Raw genomic sequence first — 17,970 nt, forward strand, 5'->3', positions numbered from 1 at the left:
TACCAGTCAAAAGTTTAGAAACATTACTATTTTTAATGTTTCTGAGCGAAGTCTCTTATGCTCATTAAGGCTGCATTTATTTCATAAAAAATACAGAAAAAGCAACAATATTGTGAAATATTGTTACAATTTAAAATTATGCTTTTCTGTTTTAATATACTTTAAAATATAATTTATTTCTGTGATCAAAGCTGAATCTTCAGCATCATTACAGTCTTCAGTGTCACATGATTCTTCAGAAATCATTCTAATATGATGATTTGATACTCAGTTATTATCAATGTTGAAACAGTTGTGTTGCTTAATATTTTTTTGGGATTCACTGATGAATAAAAGGTTAAAAAGAACAGCATTTATTCAAAATATAAATCTTTTCTAATAATATAAATCCTTACTATCACGTTTTATCAATTTCACACATCCATGCTGAATAAAAGTATTAATTTCTTTCAAAAAAAAAAAAAAAAAAAGAAAGAAAAAAAATGACTGACCCCAAACTTTTGAACGGTAGTGTACATTGTCACAAAAGATTTATATTTTAAATAAATGCTGATATTTCTTAACTTTTTATTCATCAAAGAATCCTGAAAAAGTATCACAGGTTATAAAATAATAATAAGCAGCACAACTGTTTCCAACATTGATAATAAATCATCATATTAGAATGATTTCTGAAGGATCATGTGACACTGAAGACTGGAGTAATGATGCTGAAAATTCAGCTTTCCATCACAGAAATAAATTATATTTTAAAGTATATTAAAATAGAAAACCATCATTTTAAATTGTAATAATATTTCACAATATTATTGTTTTTTCTGTATTTATTATGAAATAAATGTAGCCTTAATGAGCATAAGAGACTTTGTTCAAAAACATTAAAAATAATAATGTTTCCAAACTTTTGACTGGTAGTGTATGTTCTAATTTTTATTGAAAAGAATCATTGTGAGAAGACAAGAAATGATTCCAGTTGTTGGTGCATGTGTGTAACGGGCGTACGCCAGCTTATAAATCACACAGAATGATGTTTTTTGAAAATGTTAAAATGCAGAAAGTTTTCTGGGTTAAGGGATTAGATTAGTACAGTATAAATGTCATTAATGTCTGTGTAAAGTCCTCATAAAACAAGAAAACCCAACTTTTAAAAATCTCATAACAGAATGAATCCATTATAATGTCAAAATGAATAAATATGTTAACGTGTAAAAAAAAAAAGTAACGTAAAACATATTAAATTAAATGTGTGCGTTTTTCTATCGACAGGCCTAATAGAAAATCACACTGAACAAAGTAGCAGTAATTATAAGACATCTGTGTTATGATAGAGGATGAAAATATAGCATTTCTTAATTTAGCCATGTCAGTCTTCCGTTGCTAATGAAACATAATTAAATTGTAGGAAAGAGTAATATCACTCGATTGGAACTGCTCTGAAATTACCCAGAAGGCTGGATGCTAAACTTCTGTCAATTATAAGTTTTGATGTCATTTTAAAAGCTTCCGAACTCGTGCGCTGATCTCTGTTTCTCTCTGTCTGCCGTCATCCCCGCAGGCTGCTCTTCCTTAAAATCAAAGCGCACAATGAGAAGGAGGATTTTGCGTTCTGCTCGGTGAAAGGTTGTGAAAGAGTGAAGATCAAAGCGGTGATTCCCCCCGGCAGCGGCCCCAGCGACTGCATGGCTGAAGCCTACCCCAGATACGCCGAGATGCCCGTCGTAGATGTGCCTATGCCCAAAAAACTGCCTCGCTCAAGACTGGTGAGAAGACAGTTTTGTCTTTTGAAAGCCTCTGTGTTTGAAGTCTACTGTAATGCTGCGAGTCGGATGTGGGATGTTCCTGCTGGATTTTGTTTTTTTGTCAAAGTAGCTTTTGTTAGTTTTGCAGGTGTTTAGTTGTCAACAGGTAGCGTCTCCTGGCAATCAGACGGTGTAGGATAAATGACACGATACAGTGCTAGAGTTTGTGCAGGTGTGCCATTATCAGCAGGATCATTTACTGTGTTTTGCGCACCTGTGTCTGCAAACTTTTGCTGAACAGGTTTGAGGATGCATTTTATTTACATAACCATATTACGGAGCCCCTAACGGGACACGGTGATGGAAAACATGTGAGATGGGAGAGGGAAAAAATTAATTGCTTTTGCATTCCCTCCCAAAAACTTTTGCGTTCCTCTGAGAAACTTTGCATTCACTCACAAAGAACTCAAAAGATTTGAAAGAAAATGCAAAGTTTCCAGAGGCTATATATATATATATAGCAAATAGACAGAAAAACTAATTTTATTATGTAATGAAACTTTAGCAAAGAATATATATATATATATATATATATATATATATATATATATATATATATATATATATATATATATATATACATTCGTGTATGTATTTAAGAAATATTTACATGTGTGTGTGTGTATATATATATATATATATATATATATATATATATATATATATATATATATATATATATATATATATATATGTGTGTGAAAAATTCTACTATTTTTAACATTTATATATATATATATATATATATATATATATATATATATATATATTTATAAATACACATACATGTATTTATTTAAGAAATATTTACATGTGTGTATATATATATATATATATATATATATATATATATATATATATATATATTTACAATTTGTTTAATATATGTACATGCATGTATGTATAATTATATATAATTTTTCACATATATATATATATATATATATATATATATATATATATATATATATATATATATATATATATATATATATATATATATATTTGTGAAAAATTCTACTATTTTCTACATTTAGTATATAATAGTATCTACTATTTTCTACAATATATATATATATATATATATATATTTACAATTTGTGTGTATATATTAATATTACATATTATGTAGACAAACTTTTATTTTGGATGCAATTTATATAATATAATGGATGATGATAGATTGATATATATATATATATATATATATATATATATATATATATATATATATATATATATATATATATATGTATATATGTATATGTATATATATATATATATATATATATATATATATATATATTTTTATATATATATATATATATATATATATAATGACAGAAAAAAATGGCACATGAAATTCTAATGAAATAATGAATAAAAAAAGAAAACAAATGATGTATTAGTAGGGTCAGAGTTGAAAATGAAAGGGAAGCAAACACTAATTCTGACAAGTGGAGGCAATATTTTAGACTATCACTAATATTTTTTCTGCATGACACATCGTTTACATCATATTTCACCTTTTGGCACATTTGAAGTGAACATCAAGGAAGAAAATAATATCATTAAATATATCATTATCATTGAAATCACACATTTTCCTGTTTCCTTTTTAGCCTCACACACACGAGCACTTCCTTGAAGTCAAACTGGAGTCATATAACACTCGCTTCTTCCACATCAAAGAGGACTTCGCCTATACGGAGGTACAAACTCTTGATTATGTGTCTTTACCTTATCAAGCTTTGAGTTTCACAAAGAACTGAGTAAAATCCATAACATCACTTCTCATGTACTAGTTAACCTGCCTAAGCCTAAAGAGGTTTGCTGATGTTTAGCCACAACTGCCTCCAAACTTGTCTTATTTTATCAGTTAGTGTTATTAATAACTTGTTTTTATCTCAAATCGAAAAATATAATGAGAATAATGATGCAAGCTTTTATTTCCATATATTTTATTTCCATCCATATATATATATAGCAAAACATTATACAAAAAAATAAAATAAAACAAATGAAAATAAAGTTATTGTTTCTGTAGGTGAATGAGAAGAAGATCTACCAATCAGAGGACGGCGTACATGTGACTGTGATCGACGGCCACAGCGGTAAAATCCTGGAGTCGAAAGGCTTCAGGAACTCCATTCTGATGGGAATTCCAGCTCAGCTACAAAACTACATCACAAACCTCAAAGACGAGTAAGACTGATAGAAACAGATATGCATGAATCTTGCATGAATAGTTTACGTTCGTCTCAAACAACAAAACAAAAAAGCTGAGAAAATGCTTTTATTGCTTGTTTCTGCTTCTTCTTCGTCTGCGTTTTGATCCGGAGATTCTCAACTCATTCAGAAGATGTGTAATAGCGCCCCCCACCGTATAACAGTGAAAACATGGAAAGCATCTCATTATTATCTATCTGAGATGTTTCACTTCCTGTAGCGCTTGGATGTGTTGAATTCAAGAGGATCACACAGGCTTTGTGCCGCACACGCCGCTATCCAATTTGGTCTGAAGTGGGCCGTGCAGATATTTTGTCCGTTCTGCACGGTTAAGTTGGGCACTGACACTGTTGAAGTGTTTGGACTCTCACATGAAAGCACTGAACAGGAAATGATCACACAGTCATGAAGGGAGAGAGAAATTGCATGTGCTTCAACGGCCATGAAATCTATCTTGGGCGGCCACTGAAAAATGTTCAACTGAGTTAAAGAAAGTGAAATTTGATTTCAGGGACCACTTCAGAGGATTTATTTGTTCAAAGAACTCTTCTTTAATGTCTCTTTTTGTATTTGTTCATCCTCAGTCGAACTGCTGTGTCTGATAGGAACTCATTTTTTGCACTTGCAGGTCAGTGGTTTTGATCACCTCCAAAGGGAAACTGGTCACCAGAGGGCCATGGACCAAAATTCTCGAGACCCTCGGAGCAGATCCGACAGTGAAGTTGAAAGGTAATAAGATTCAGAGTACGAGTACATACTGGTATTCTGGCAAACACATGTGACCAAGCATAGTAGATCTATGATTAATATGTAAGTGTCCAGATGTATTTTGGGCCCACTGTATGCTACTGTACAAACATTTTGGGTCAGAAAGATTTTTTTTAATGGTTTTTATTCATTTTAATTTTGATTTAAACTGATCAAAAGTCATAGTAAAGATGTTTATAATGTTACAAAAGATTTCTGTTTCAAAAATGGCTACTGCAAATCCAGCTTTACCTTCACAAGAACAAATTACTTTTTAAAGTCGGCATGAAATGAAAGTTGCATTGACTTTTCTTCTCTATTGTGGTGTATATGCGAGTGAAACAGCTTCTCGAGCAAGAACAAATGTAAGGCGGGGCTTGATTTTGTCTGTGGGGAATTGATTGGATGGTTGTGGTTTGCTATTGGTGGATCTCATGTGAGTGACAGGTTGTCCCGCCCTCGCGCCAGTAAACATCATCAGAGAAGAGGGAGAGGAGTATATTTTGAATAAAGAGTAGAGGACACATGAATTGAAAAAAAATAATAATAATGTGCATGGATAAATCAGTTATAATAAATACTGCAATACACCATAAGATAGGAATTGTCGAATTGTTTTTATGCTGAAAAAATACATTTTTCACATTATTAGCTGTATTTTTGATCATCTTGGTGAGTATAAAAGACTTCAAAAACATTAAAAAATATCATCGACCCTAAACTTTTTGAATGACAGTGTGTCTGTAAGTGTCTCAGATATTGGTTCACGTTTATTTTCAGCTATAGCTATATTTTTATCACAGTGGTGTTTAGGATTCTCTTGGTAAATGTCCATTAAAAAAGTGAAGCCCTCATACAATTAAAAAAAAAAAAAAAAGAAGTAGACTTGTGTGAAGAGAAGCTGTTTTTTGGGCTGGACACACACACTCACTCACACACACACACACACACACACACACACACACACACACACACACACACACACACACACACACACACACACACACACACACACACACACACACACACACACACACACACACATACCAGAGCAGCAGGGTCCTTCCTTTCGTCCCTCCCTTCACATATTATATTTATCATGTTGAATTGTCATTCCAGCAGGGAAAGCCCCTTCAGTTTACATTCCAGGTCTTTCCCACCGGCTCGTTTTGTGAACATATTTCACAGGTCAGCCAAATTTGTACCGGAATACTAAAGGAATAAAAATGAAAAACACAAGATTTTATTACAATGATCATCCAACTCTACATTTTCCTATTTATTTCATGGATACTACAGTAAATCTATAGATCGATAAATAAATAAATAAATAAATAGACTATAAATATTGATCTGAGATTATGTAACTCATTTAAACACCAAACAGCACAGGTTTTACTAAATTACCTTTTTTTATTACTTTATTTTTACTACCCTACCATTTTTAGTAAGAAAATTAATATTTTTGTTCAGAAAGTATTAAACTGATTTATAAGTGATATTTATAATGTTACAAAATATTTTAATGTTGTAAATCATGTACAACAAAATGCATCACAGTTTCCAGCACAACTGTTTTCAACATTGATAATAATCATAAATGTTTTTTGAGCATCAAATCATCATATCAGAATGATTTCTGAAGGATCATGTGACACTGAAGACTGGAGTAACGATGCTGAAAATTCAACTTTGATCACAGGAATAAATAACATTGTACTATATATTCAAATAAACATGTCATTTACTCACTGTTTCTTCTCCCGCTCTGGGAGTCTTTGGCAGCCCATAGGACCGTTTACAGGAAAGTTATGAAATGTGGCACACTGATAGAGAGCAGTCCCAACATCACCCATACCAATGTTGGAATCTCTAACTCAATCCCTCTAGCACCCCAGCTGTCCAAATTTTCACTCTTATTTATGCTAATAACTTTTGAACCGTAAGGGTTTCCTCTGATTCCTTGGCTCAAGGCGATTCGATTGCACCCTATGACTTTTTCTAACTCCTCCTATGCCATTGCTCCGTTTTCATGAAAATTGAACCAGATCATCTTCAGACCATGCAGATAAAAAATTAAGTTGATTCTTTAAACCTTTCGCAAATAACATGCAAAGGAATTTTATGTAGCGCTTGCAAAAATAGACACAGACAATAGGACAATAGGTTTGTCATCACAATCATGACCTGAGGCAACATGCAGTGTTTTGGCGCAGCGCCACCTACTGGTCCAGTGATACAAAAAGTGATTATTTTTACTTGTAACTTCTGAAGGGTTGTTTATGAATCACGTTAGATTTGGGGCGACGTGCCGAATCGACTGATATCCAATTTTCCCATATTGGCCATCTTGGGCGTAGGCCATTTTGAATTTTGGGACCCACTTTATATTAAGTGGCATTTATTACTATGCACTTACATTTAAATTAATCATTTGATAAAATGCACTTATTGTGTACATACATGTTTTTACTTTTTCGAACTCCTCCTGGACCGTTAGTCCGATTTTCACCTAAATCGAATCAAATCGCTTGATTTGAAAAAATCAAAAGTTAAGGAATTCGCGTTGATTCGTTAAACCGTTCTCGTATACCACAATAAAGTTGAGGCATGATGCAAAAACGACTCTTAAAACTGTTTCTCTGCAATGTTTTGACATATTGACAACATTCTTTGCATGTGTCACCTCACTTTGACCATATTACATCAATTTGGTCACACCGCCACCTATTGGTCGAAAGTGATAATTATTAAATCATTATTATGAACTAGAGCTGGGTATTGACACAATTTTCACGATTCGATTCGATTACTATTCACATGCATTCAATTTGATTTGATTTGATTACGATTTATTTCAGTTACAGTACATCGCAAATTTTCTAGAGGAAAAAAATCTCAACTAATGCTGTAAACTACACATGGGAATTATTTGGTACTACTATAATCATATTGAAGCTTAAATTAACTTATTTATATACAAACACTTAAATTACACTCAATAATGTTTTTATTATAAATAAAGTTTAGAATTACATGATCATATTTATACTCCAATTCATTTTATTTATTTATTTTTTAATGTAAACATTTAAATTGTGGCTGTCATAACTGATTTATTCAAACATGCATTAAATATTGAAGAACATTAAACATTATAATGAATATGTAACGGTGCATAGCTATTTATAAGAATGTTGCTTTCTAGAGTTCATTTTCTAGCTGACTAATGAGTTTATGGTCTGAATATGTTTTTCTGAGGTAAATGTGACGTTATGTGACATTGTTTACAAGCTATTTTATTGACGTCTTTCCGAGGTTGAAACACTAAGTGATACAGATTTCAGTAAATTGTACTGTATCTTTTAACATACCTTCAGATGTTCATGCACGTTTATTTCGCGCTGTAACTGGTATTAAAGCAGAGGAGAGGATGTTTACATGCGCTCGTGCTGTCGCTTCCCTTTAACTTGAGGCGCTAAAGCAATCTGTCACGTCACATTAAACAGCAACAAAACAGTATTTATTTTTTGAATCTCATAATAAGATGGATGTCATTTGAAATCTGAGACTTTGCTTCATATCAAAAGTAACAAAGCACAAAAATTATTGTGATTTATTGGATGGGAGGCGCTACATATTCTGCTCATTCATCAACTGAAAACAAACTTCTTGGGATTTAAGAATCGATATCGGTTCATAAAAATGAGAATCGATTGCAATGGAGAAATCTATATTTTTTTAGCCAGCCCTACTATGAACTATGATTTTTCAGTCATTTTGTCTTTAATTTAATTGCTCATTGTTGAAGCTGATCTGATGCTCCCAGCAGTGCTGGCATGACTTGTGCCTTTTTTATGCTTAGCCTCTTAATTGCTGCTTGCAGCTATATTACTCTTTATTATATTTCTGATCAAATAAGTGCAGCCTTGGTGAGCATAATATTTTTGAAGACTTCCCAAGCTTTTAATCAGCATGATATCTGTTGCAGGGGATGACAGTCCATCATACAGTAATAGCTTCATTATGCAACAATATTTGACAGTAAAATGAAGCAACTGAACCAGAATCAAATATTTTAAGCTGCATTTTTATAATTACCACAACATCAAAGACCATATAATTAAGTATTTGACATACTTCGTAGTTTACAAACTGACCATGTCCAGAAATTTTGTCATGATTGAGGTCCAACAGCTCTAATTTTGCTGTGTTTTCCCTACTCAGATAAACTCGCCTTTGTGGGCTTCAAGGGCTCCTTCCGGCCAGACTGGGTGAGGATGAGTGTTGATGAAGAGCGGGCCAAACTCCATCAAGTGCTGCCCATCCCGGTGATTAAGATGATGAAGCTATGAACAAGAGCAACACACAGCAGGACATCTCAGACTCGCAGTAGCACCACTGCCAGCTACGCCAGGACTACTGAACCCAAACCACCAATCAGAACCGAGCATGTGTTTATGTTACCTAGCAGAGTCCATTATGTGTGACAACGTGGATTTGACAACGTGATTTTTGGATTGTGTCGTCAGTTGATTATACTTGAGTTTCAAGGGGAGAAAAACAAGAAGAAAAAAAAAAGAAGAAAAACAAACACAACATTCCTTGTTTTTGTCCCTCTCGGTGATGTTTGCCTTCATGTTACAACATATGTTTTTTCTAAATATATAGAAAAAGACGTTTCAGATTGTAAATGTTGTGAGGTTTCCTCATTTTAATTGTCACGCACAAGAGTTGGTTTCATTTGTGTTGAACAAGAGAGCCAGCAAAAATTGGAACAGGTCACCCAAAAATGAAAATTCCACTCATTTATTTAGGCATCACGCCGTTCGATGGAACAAAAAAACAAGATTTTTTAAGCATGTGACTGAAAGCACTATAAAAGTAGCCCACATATGCCTATATTTCATGTCTGTCTGAAGAAATTATTTAATAATTAAATATTTTTATGTGAAAAGTGCCCCAACCTGAGAGTGAAAAAAGACGGAATTCTCATTTTCCAGTGAACTGTTCCTTTAAATCGAATAGTTAAGAGTGGATTTGAATCTGAGCATTAGTAGATGTCAGTCAGTCTATCATAAAATGATCTAATCTGTGACGAATTGGCTTTTCTTCCGTTTGGCAAGAAGTTCGACAGTGCCGAAATAGCTGGTCTTTTTTCGGAGATTGTAATTTGTTAGTGTTTTTGTATGTTTTTGTGTGTTTCTTAAAAATCAACAAAAAAATCCTGATTGATTACAGAGATATATTTTATACTTATTTATTGTACAGGCACTAATACACAAATCAAGAAGGGACATCTTTTAAGGGACTTTTGAGTTGTAATGTAATGCTGTCCTATCTGTAAAAACTAAAACTTTAACTACAATTTTCACTTTAGTGTATAATTCAAATATACATGACATTAACTTTAAGTTGTATATGGGTGTGATGTAAATGTGAATGATTTCCAAGTAATAAAAATGTATTACTTTAGATAAGAGAAAAATGTAAAGACTTTTGTACAGAAATAAATCTTTTTTCCTCACATCTTTGGAGTGATGCTATGTTTGTGTGTGTAGTAAAAGGTAAAACCATGTTGGCTTTATTATATATATATATATATATATATATATATATATATATATATATATATATATATATATATATATATATATATATATATATATATACTAGAATGTACATTTACTGAAGGAAATGTGAGTGGTGCTTGCAGTGTTCTGTAAGAGAGCCAACCAACATGTACCTACACTGCTAACATGTTTTTAGCAAAAGATGCTAACATGATTAACATGTTGCTAGTGTAACGAAGGCCAGCTAGTAGTCGTTGTGCGAGTAAACCTCACTCCACTGATCTCAAGAGATGCTCTAGCGACTGACACTAGGGGTTGTAGCCTTTAGCCTCCTTTTTAGAGCGTCCGACTTTAATGCCAGAGACCAAGGTTTGAGGCCCACGCAGAGCAGGGCGAGGAGGACCTGGATAGAGGGTAAAGAGTTACACTAGCTTGATGCTAACATGATTAGCATGTTTTGCTAGCATGTTTTTAACAAGATGTTAACATGATGAACATGTTGCTAGCATGTTTTTAGCAAGCATGATACATGATTAACATGCTGTTAGCACGTTTTAACAAAAGATGCTAACATAATTAGCACATAACTAATATGATGTTAAAACAATTAGCATGATGTTAACAATTATCATGTTGTTAGTATGATGCTAACTCAATTATCATTTTGTTGGTTTTTTTAGCATGTTTTTAACCATTTGTTTAACGTGATTAACATGTTTGCTAGAATGTGTTTAACAAGATGTTAACATGATTAGCATGTTGTTATTATGATGTTAACATGATTAGCATGTTGTTAGCATTGTTTTTAGCAAGCATGATGTTAACAAGATTAGCATGTTCTTGACAATATGCTAATATGATTAGCATGTAACTAACATGATGTTATATCAATTAGCATGTTAACATTATGTTAACACAATTAGCATAATGTAAGCAATTTTTTAACAGTTTGTTAACATGATTAGCATGTTGCTAGCATTTTTTAACAATCATAATGTTAACATGATTAGCATGTAACTAATATGTTATAGCAATTAGCATGGTAGCACAATGCTGACACAATTTACATATTGTTAGCATGTTTTTAAAAATATGTTAACATGATTAGCATGTTGTTAGCACATTTTTGACAAGATGTTAACATGACTAACATGTTGTTAGCATGTTTTTAACCAGATGTTAATATGATTAGCATTTTGCAAGAATGCTTTTAACAAGATGTTAACATGATTAGCATGTTTTTAGCAAAATGTTAATATAAGCATGTTGTTAACATTATGTTAACATGATTGGCATGTTTTTAACACGATGCTAACATGATTAGAATGTAGCTAACATGATATTAAAACAATTAGCATGTTGTTAGCATGATGTTAACATGATTACCATGTTTTTAACAAAAATTTTAATATAAGCATGCTGTTAACATTATGTTAACATGATTAGAATGTAGGTAACATGATATTAAAACAATTAGCATGTTGTTAGCATGATGCTATGATTAGCATGTTGTTAACATGATGCTAACATGATTAGCATGTTGTTAGCATTATGTTTGCACATTTTGACTCGTTATTATCATATTTTAACCCTAAGCTAAAAGCTATTATCATAAAAGATAGAAGCATCGCTAGGAAGCTTCATGATGCTTCTGAGAGATTCCTATCAACACAAAGTGATGCTGGAATGTGTCTCCAGCTCAGACTCATGTTGACTGATGGTGTGTATCTGGGGTCTTTTGTTGGGGTGGGGAACATGAAGATTTTCTTCAGCAGATGGTGTGGGAATATGGCCATACTGTACAAGGGTGGATCCTGCATTCTCAACATCCATGAATGTACACTGATGTTTGCAGAGTGAAGCACGCTGAAGCGGTCAATGGTCAACGTTACTTCAGACATGGGAAACTGCACTGGCATTCTTGAATGTCATCATGGGTTGCTGGCAGGTTTCTGGAATGTTGAATCTTGTTATTTGACCTAATTTAACGCAATTAAGAACGCGGTCAGTGCAGCTCCCTTTCTCACATGATTTAAACCGTCAAATGTTGATGGGAAAGAGGCTATCCATGTTTGATTTGTTTTAGAGAATGCTGGTCATCAGCTGTCGTCATCAGTACCAAATTCTATTAAAAAGACTGTGATATATTGTTGGCTTGAGAAAGGCAACAAACTGAAATACTATTTAAGCCTAATCTACTTTGTGTTAAATAATGCTAAAGTGTTAAATCATGCTAACAAGGTGGTAAAACATGCTAGAAAATAACATGATAATTAATGGTAGTAACATGTTAAAACATACCAACATGTTAATTTATGCTAACAATGTCCTAAAATATGCTAAAAATAAGCTAATTCATGCTAGTAATGAGCTAAAACATGCTAGCAAAGTGCTAAATCATGTTAACAAGGTGGTAAAACATGCTAGAAAGTAACATGATAATTAATGTTAGCAACATGTTAAAACATAATTAATTGTAACAATGTGTGAACATGCTTATCTGTTATAACATGATACCAACATGCTAATTCATGCTAACAATTTGCAAATTCATGCTAGCAATTTGCTAATTCATGCTAGCAATGTGCTAAAACATATGCCAGCAACATGATAATTCATGTTAAAAACCTGTCAAAACATGTCAACAAAACACGATAATTCATGTTAACAACATGTTAATGACTATCCTAGGACAACATGTTAAAACTAGGGCTGTCAAATGATTAAAATTTTTAATCAAATTAATCAGAATTTTCAGTGGATTAATCAGGAATAATCACTATTATTATTATCATTATTATTATATTTTTTTTTTTACATACATATAGTGTTAATTTCGCCACCTATTTTTAATTTAGTCTTAAGTCTTAGTCTTGTGCCAAATGTCCTTGTTAGTTTTAGTCATATTTAGTCATTCACATATCTTTTTTTGTTAGTTTCTTGACCGCTGCTATAACACACCGTCGCCATGAAAAACAGAGCGTTGCCATGAACACACAGGATTCTAACCATAGAGACGGAGCGCACTATTTTCTTAAGCGGAAGCAATACAATCGTTTTTAAATCAATAAACTCCTTTTTAAATCATAATTTTGTGTCAAATTATTGATTTATTTGGTAGGTAGCAATGTAATAAGCGGGATTCGAACTCGTTCTGAATATTTTAAAGGTTTAACAGCTGATGAAAAAGCAGAGACGATTGTAGACGAAAATTAAGAGAGATTTTATCTTAGTTTTTATTTTATGCAAAACATTTTCGTCTCGTCTTTTTTCGTCGAATTCATGTTAAATTAGTCTTAGTGAGTGTTTTTGGACAGTGGTGCAGTCTTGCCATCGTCTCGTTTTAGTCATGAAAAAAAAGGCCGTTGACGAACATATTTCGTCTTGTCTGACGAAATTAACACTACATACATGCATACATGTTATTGATATTTGACTTGGTTTAACCTTGTACTTGTTAACTGTACCATCATCATTCTTTTTAAATTTGAATCCGTCAATAGGCCCACTTTGCCAGGCCCGTCGCCAAGGGGGGCATTAGGGGGCAGTGCCCCCCCAGATGACACAACGTGCCCCCCTAATAGTCATCCAGCAAACTTCCCATTGAGAGCAAAAACCTTATTTGTGGATCTGGCTATTTACATATTCCAGAACGAAATGTCTTCAGCAGCATTTAGCTCATAGGAAAACTCTCTCTACAACGGTTCGGCGATGGATTTGAGACTATTTTCTCACTCAAACCACTGCCTACCTGCTGCTGCTTCTGATTGCTTGTAGAGGGAAAAACTGCACATAACTACTGGTCTAGGATCAGTTAATATTAGCATATTGGCGAAACATATTTGGCAAATGATCCAGTGCGCCTCTGTCTTTGCGCTCTGAAGAACGACAATACTTTAGAACATTGGAGTGTTGAGCGCTGTAGCTAATCACGAACAAATCTGTTGATTTCTAGAACAAATTATAATGAGGGAATATTTGCCAGCGTCTACAACTCAAAATCCACTCGCCGCTCAAAACGAGTTTTTGTTCAGTGCTAACTTTAACACCTCTGACTTGTCATTGCGTTCCAGAAATCAACAGATTTTGGTTAACAAAAAATTATGTAAATTGTTATGTAATTATGCAGTCAGTTTAATTCATTGTTACAGAACTTCTTGAGATCGCAATGAACTAAGATGAGCGAGATTTTTTACTGATTATAAAGAGAGCGCCTTTTGCGCACTCTCTGCCAAATTCTGTGTGCGTAATCTGTTAAAATTAACAGTGGTTTTTGAACGTAAACACTTTATTAACAAATAATAATTTATCAGCAGTGTTTATGTTGGGATATGTAGGTTGTGCTGTGACAAGTAAGTTAAAGCTATTTCGAGGAAATCTGTTTAAATATGTTTTTAAATGGAAATCGCATCTCCTGGAGTTGGTTCACCCTCCGCCTGAGCATAAAATTCATATTTAACGCATTATTACACAAAACGGAACTCGAAACATAATTAGGCCGTATTTATTCATTACTATTACTCGGAGACCTGCCACCTTCAACTATTTTAATGGTGAGTGCACTCAAAAGTCTTAGTTACACTTAAATATGCTATAGATGTAGGCTAGCCTATTTATTGCTGTTTTGGTATGTATCATTTTTATTATTGTGCTGTTCGAGGAATTGAAAAGCTTTTGTGTCTCGTGTTTGCAAATTATATTGCCATAATGCAAAGGGGTTTCGTTTTTGGTGTAGTTTAATTAGGATCGAGTATCTTGTGTTTTTGTGGTAATATAGAACTTTATTTCATTATAGAAGTCTATTTCATTAATAATAAATACGGGACATTATTATTTTGGCGAACGTCTGTTTATCAGATTATAAAAATGTGTGCCCCCCTATGGAAACCGAATGCCCCCCCATTCTATATGTTCTGCCGACGGCCCTGCACTTTGCTCACCTTGCTCCATCTGGCCTGTAGCTCCCAACCACTTCCCTGACCTGAATAATTTGTCACACTGCGCATGCGTGAAATGCGTTAAAAAAATTGATGTAATTAACAACAAACAACTAATTAACGTCTTTTAATGCGCTATTTTTGACAGCCATAGTTAAAACATGTTAACAACATTCTAATTCATACTAGCAAAATGTTAAAACATGATAATTCATATTAACAATGTGTGAAAACATGTTAATCTGTTTAAACATGATAACATGCTAATTCATACTATTAATGTGCTAAAACATGCTAGCATTGTGTTAACAATGTGGTAAAACATGTTAGAAAGTAACATGATAATTAATGTTAGCAACATATTAAAACATACCAACATGTTAATTCATGCTAACAATGAGCTAAAATATGCTAACAATATGCTAATTCATGCTAACAATGTGTGCTAAAACATGCTAACAACATAATTCATGTTAGTAACCTGTTAAAACGTCAGCAAAACATGATAATTCATGATAGTAACACGTTAATGACTATCCTAGAACAACATGCTAAAACATGCTAATTCATGCAAGCAACAGGTGCATCCCAATTCACGTACTTATGCACTATTCTATGATGTTTTCAAGTAGTGTGTTCACACAGAAAATTCCAAAAAGAAAACAAACACTTTAAGTATCCGGATGATGCACTAAAGTAACAGAAAAAAACAAAGTGTGGAATGTTGGACACTTCATGCACTCAACTGTCACAGCTTTAATTATATAGCAGAGGGGGAGGGGGATCAGACTCTAATGTTAAATGACATAAAAACCTTAAAAAATTCACGCACTACATGGATGAGTACATAGTGCATAAGTACATATATAATGCGTTGTTTGGGACGCAACTAATGAAAAAAACATGCTAGCAAACATGATAATTAATGTTAGCAACATGTTAAAACGTGTCAGCAAAACATGATAATTAATGCTAACAATGTGTGAAAACATGCTAATCTATTAAAGCATGATACCAACATGCTAATTCATGCTATCAATATGGTAAAAAATGCTAATTCATGTTAGAAAAATGTTAAATAATGTTAACAAGGTGGTAAAACATGTTAGCAACCTGTTAATTCATACAAGCAATGTGGTAAAACATGTTACATGATAGTAACATGATAATTAATTTTAGCATGTTAAAACATACCAACATGCTAATTCATGCAAACAATGTGTTAAAATATGCTAACAATATGCTAATTCATGCTAGCAATGTGCTAAAACATGTCAGCAACATGATAATTCATGCTAACGACCTGTTAAAACATGTCAACAAAACATATTCATGTTAGCAACGTTAATGACTATCTCAGGACAACATGCTAATCCATGCAAGCAATGTGAAAAAACATGCTATCAATATGTTAATTAATGTTAGCAACATGTTAAAACGTGTCAGCAAAACATGATAATTAATGCTAACAATGTGTGAAAACATGTTAATCTGTTAAAACATGATACCAACATGCAAATTCATGCTAACAATGTGTTAAAACATGTTAATTCATGATAGCAATGTCTTCCACTTCACTAAATTTAAAGCTTATAAAAATGTAAAACTTCCATACGGCTTTGTCAGGCCAACATCAACGTTTGTCTACACACTTTCAATCTAGTTATTATTATTAACATGTTTAAGGAAGAAATGATCACTGGATTTGTCTGCATTTGTTGGTTTGTGCCTTTGAAAGATACTCAGAACTTTGAGACATTTAGGAGCAAAACTAGACATTCATGAGCAGAATTATAGAACGGCAATTATAACATCATGAATCAAACAAATGAAGTTTAAATACTATTATGGTTTCTTCTGGAAGGAAACTATAGGATACAAAAGCTTATACATACAAGTTCTTATAAGTAAAAATATGTTTGTTGGGGATCTCGATTAGTCTGCCATAAAAACAATGTCACATTGTTCTGTAAGGATTGGAGAAATGTGTCAATGTAGGATGATGAACAAATGCCTGCAAGAATGGATGTTTATTGGATGACTGCACACACAAAAATAATTTTTTATTTCAATTAGATCACATTTATCATTCAGTAAAGTGCTGAAAAGCTCACAGCTTTCCACGAGTTGTACTTGTGTCTTCCCGGGTATCACGGCATATGGCACTTCAGAAGGGAAAGAATGATCGATTACTCTATTAGCACCTAATGTTGCTCTCTTTCAAACTGGGGCAATGGCTCTGCTGTGCTAAATTCATTTTCCTTTGCCAGAAGCTGTTTGACTGATTCCACATCAATTCGTTTCTGCAACATCCTCCAAATGCATTTCAACATCCTTCAGAAAGCTATGTAAACCTTCAGATAAATCAGATTAGTCATATTCTCTATTGCTGCTGAGCCAAGACTGCTTGTGTACTAGTTGTTGCATAAAAAAGTCAACAGAAATAATAGCATTTAAGAAATTGTAAGCAGCCAGTAAAGAAATGTTTTTGTCTAGACTGATGTGTGGGGGAAAATAAAATATACTGGAATTTTTTTTTAGGCTTTAAACTATTTTCTGCATTTGAAAATGTGAACACAAACATGCGCCAATGGTGCCTCAGTGACGACTTCACTCAGAGAAGCTGTCAATCACAACGTCACACTCCAGTTTTCATAGCATCAGATAACTAAACCCAAAATTATT

General features: G+C 33.1%; 1 protein-coding gene across 3 annotated transcripts in view; it reads left to right on the forward strand.

Moving 5' to 3' along the window:
- The window catches only part of cemip (cell migration inducing hyaluronidase 1), a 161,606-nt gene extending 151,313 nt beyond the window's left edge, over positions 1-10,293 (forward strand). For all 3 annotated transcript variants that reach the window (XM_067401066.1, XM_067401068.1, XM_067401067.1), the window contains 5 exons: positions 1,556-1,760; positions 3,422-3,511; positions 3,847-4,004; positions 4,657-4,757; positions 9,003-10,293. In XM_067401066.1, coding sequence (XP_067257167.1) covers positions 1,556-1,760; positions 3,422-3,511; positions 3,847-4,004; positions 4,657-4,757; positions 9,003-9,130 — 682 coding nt within the window. In that variant the 3' untranslated portion in view covers positions 9,131-10,293. The remainder of the gene's footprint in view (positions 1-1,555; positions 1,761-3,421; positions 3,512-3,846; positions 4,005-4,656; positions 4,758-9,002) is intronic.
- The last annotated feature ends 7,677 nt before the right edge of the window (positions 10,294-17,970 follow it).

Source organism: Chanodichthys erythropterus, chromosome 11 (assembly GCF_024489055.1).
Source record: "Chanodichthys erythropterus isolate Z2021 chromosome 11, ASM2448905v1, whole genome shotgun sequence".
Lineage (NCBI taxonomy): Eukaryota > Metazoa > Chordata > Actinopteri > Cypriniformes > Xenocyprididae > Chanodichthys > Chanodichthys erythropterus.